At 37.6% G+C, this 2,659-nt stretch overlaps 1 protein-coding gene across 1 annotated transcript in view; it reads left to right on the top strand.

Annotated features, from left to right (window-relative positions):
• LOC102832210 (synaptotagmin-10-like) overlaps nt 1-2,659 on the top strand; it is a 90,200-nt gene that overhangs the window by 67,529 nt on the left and 20,012 nt on the right. Inside the window, exon 4 of the mRNA XM_006874770.1 lies at nt 568-739. Coding sequence (XP_006874832.1) covers nt 568-739 — 172 coding nt within the window. The remainder of the gene's footprint in view (nt 1-567; nt 740-2,659) is intronic.

Below are 2,659 nucleotides of genomic sequence, written 5' to 3'. Positions count from 1 at the left end.
GTGCCATCAAGTCAGTTTTGACCCATAGTGACCCTGTATAGGATTTCTGAGGAACAGCTGGTGAGTTTGAACCACCGAGCTTGCAATTCCAATGGCTTTGCAGTCTGGCGCATTAACCCACAACACCACACCAGGACTCCATTAAGGACAGTTGTTGTTTGTTGTTAAGTTCCAACGAGTCAGTTCCTACCCATAGCAACCCTGTCTAGGGTTTCAAAGGAGCAGCTAGTGGGATCATGTTAAGTCATGTCTAGACCAATTTCTTGCATCTAAAATAAGAAATCTTAGAGAATTGGCCCATTTTGGCAGTAAAAATTAACTACAGCTTTATTTAGGCTTTAACTGTTACTGCTGGTGAGTCATTGTAAGATTAGCACTGGACTGTGAACCACAGGATTGGCAGTTCAAGCCCACCAGCTGCTCCTTGAACACATTCTGCAGGGTCGCTCTAAGTTGGAACCAACTTGACAGCACTTAACAATTAGAACAACTGTTACTTTGGGGTAGCTATGAGTTGGAAATGACTCCACAGTACTTAACAACAACTGTTACTTTTATTTTAATTAGATCCTTATGTCAAAGTGTCTCTGATGTGTGAAGGTCGAAGATTAAAAAAGAGAAAAACAACCACAAAGAAAAACACTCTTAACCCTGTGTACAACGAGGCCATTATTTTCGATATACCTCCCGAGAATGTAGACCAGGTCAGCCTCTCCATTGCAGTCATGGATTATGATAGGTAAGTGTATCTGTCTGCCTCCTGACTGAATAATGTGGTTGTTGTTAGTTGTTCTGTCAATTGTCACTCATGGTGACACTGTGTGTGCACCATGGGATTACTCCATAGGATTTTCAATACTGTGTCCTTCTGAAATGCCTCTGGGAGGGTTTGAACTTTCTGGTTAGTAATTCAGCCCTTCACATTTGCATCATCCAGGGACACTTCACTAAGTGAGATTGATAAAGAACTCAGTTTTTGAGGTTTTTACTGCTAAAGATATTTGAATTCAGATTGCAAGAGGAATAATAATTCATTCAAAATCCATTGTTTTCTATGCTATAGTTTTTTGGGTTATTTTTCTTTTTCAAGAGAAGATATTCTTAAATTAAAAGGCAGTACACTTGGGTTTAGTGAAAAAATACTTCCAGAAGCAGTAGTGAATAAATTATAGAAAGCATTGTTGTGAAGTCTTCTTAGAGCAATAACAAGGATCACAAACAGGAGAGCTCATTTTTCCAACTGTGCTAAAATATGAGCTACTTGATTCTTGCCCACCCAAGCTTTATCATTAACTGGTTGTGTAAAAGGACAGTTACCTCATCTCTTTGGGATTCACTTAATCCCATTTGTGAAGCATTAGTATAACATGCAATTATGAGCAAGGGGTGTTTAGAATGTAAGTAAATAGTGGTCACAGTGATACAACTCTGATGCTTTCCCATTGATGTTAAACATTGCCTTGTGATATCATTTTTCCAGCTCACATACTTCCTTTTACACAGAATAAGCTGAAACTTCCAGTGCAGTTCTAAAGAGTCTTCTTGATGCAGTTTTCCACTTCCTTGTTTCTCCTTGTGAGGAATGTGCTCGGTGTATCTGATTTTGTATCGGGTACAATCCAGCCCTGCTTAGTTTAACTCTACTATGAAATATTTCTTAGAAAACTAACCTCCCCTTTATCTTTTCTCCCTCTGAACTCTCCCCACTAAATGTTCAGACCTCTTATTTGACCCTTAATGTATATTCTCTCTTACTGTTTTGCTTATTATATTTATAAACCTTTTGGAAAAAAAATATTAATATTGAATCTATAAAATTATCAATACATAGACAATCCCTTACTATATTAATTTTTGTCTAAGGATGGAAGCAGTGGTACAAAATATACATATACAAATACACTAATAGATGTCCATTTTGTCCTGAAGATGGGAGTACCCAGGAATCTGGACACCAGGGAAATGTGTCACCCTCTGACTTAGAGCTATCAAAGCTAAGCACCGAGACATTAAAAACCAAAATTATTTATCTAAGCTATTTGAAATGAATGCATTTGTATCAATGTATGAATATGTGTGCGTGTGGAGAGAGATCTTGAATTAATTGACATTTCAAACTCTAAAAATATCATTAATGTTTCTATAAGTAGTCCTTATCCTGTTTTACCAATTACCCCTACTGATTTCTCACAGTAAAGATTGAAGATAGATACAATTGGGCACCTGCTCCCAAAATTTTATGAAAATGGATCTTGATGATAAATAAAACAGAAAATTTTTAAAAATTATTATTTCTGAAAAAAATGCTTCTTGTGAAATCTCATACTGAATAAAGTGATACTAAACATACAGCTCTATATCAATGGCATTAAGAAAGGAATGAAATGTCCTAGTATCTTCAAAAGTCTCCTCAGAAATGTCTGTCAAAAATAATGGTAATAGCTACCCAAAATGGGGGGGGGGGGGCTACAAAGGCAAGAAGTGACTGGTTTACAAGCTTTCAAGAGGGAGTAGATAGGGATGGGCAACTTGGACATTGGCTACCCAAAAAGGGGGGGGGGGGACTACAAAGGCAAGAAGTGACTGACTTACAAGCTTTCAAGAGGGAACCTAGATCCAGAGGGCATGGAGGAAGGTAGACTGTCCACTGAGTAGTATC

The sequence above is a fragment of the Chrysochloris asiatica genome, unplaced genomic scaffold (genome assembly GCF_000296735.1).
Source record: "Chrysochloris asiatica unplaced genomic scaffold, ChrAsi1.0 scaffold00299, whole genome shotgun sequence".
In the NCBI taxonomy this organism is placed as follows: Eukaryota; Metazoa; Chordata; class Mammalia; order Afrosoricida; family Chrysochloridae; genus Chrysochloris; species Chrysochloris asiatica.
The sequence above is the reverse complement of the archived record's forward strand: the minus strand, read 5'-3'. Positions and strand labels throughout refer to the sequence as shown.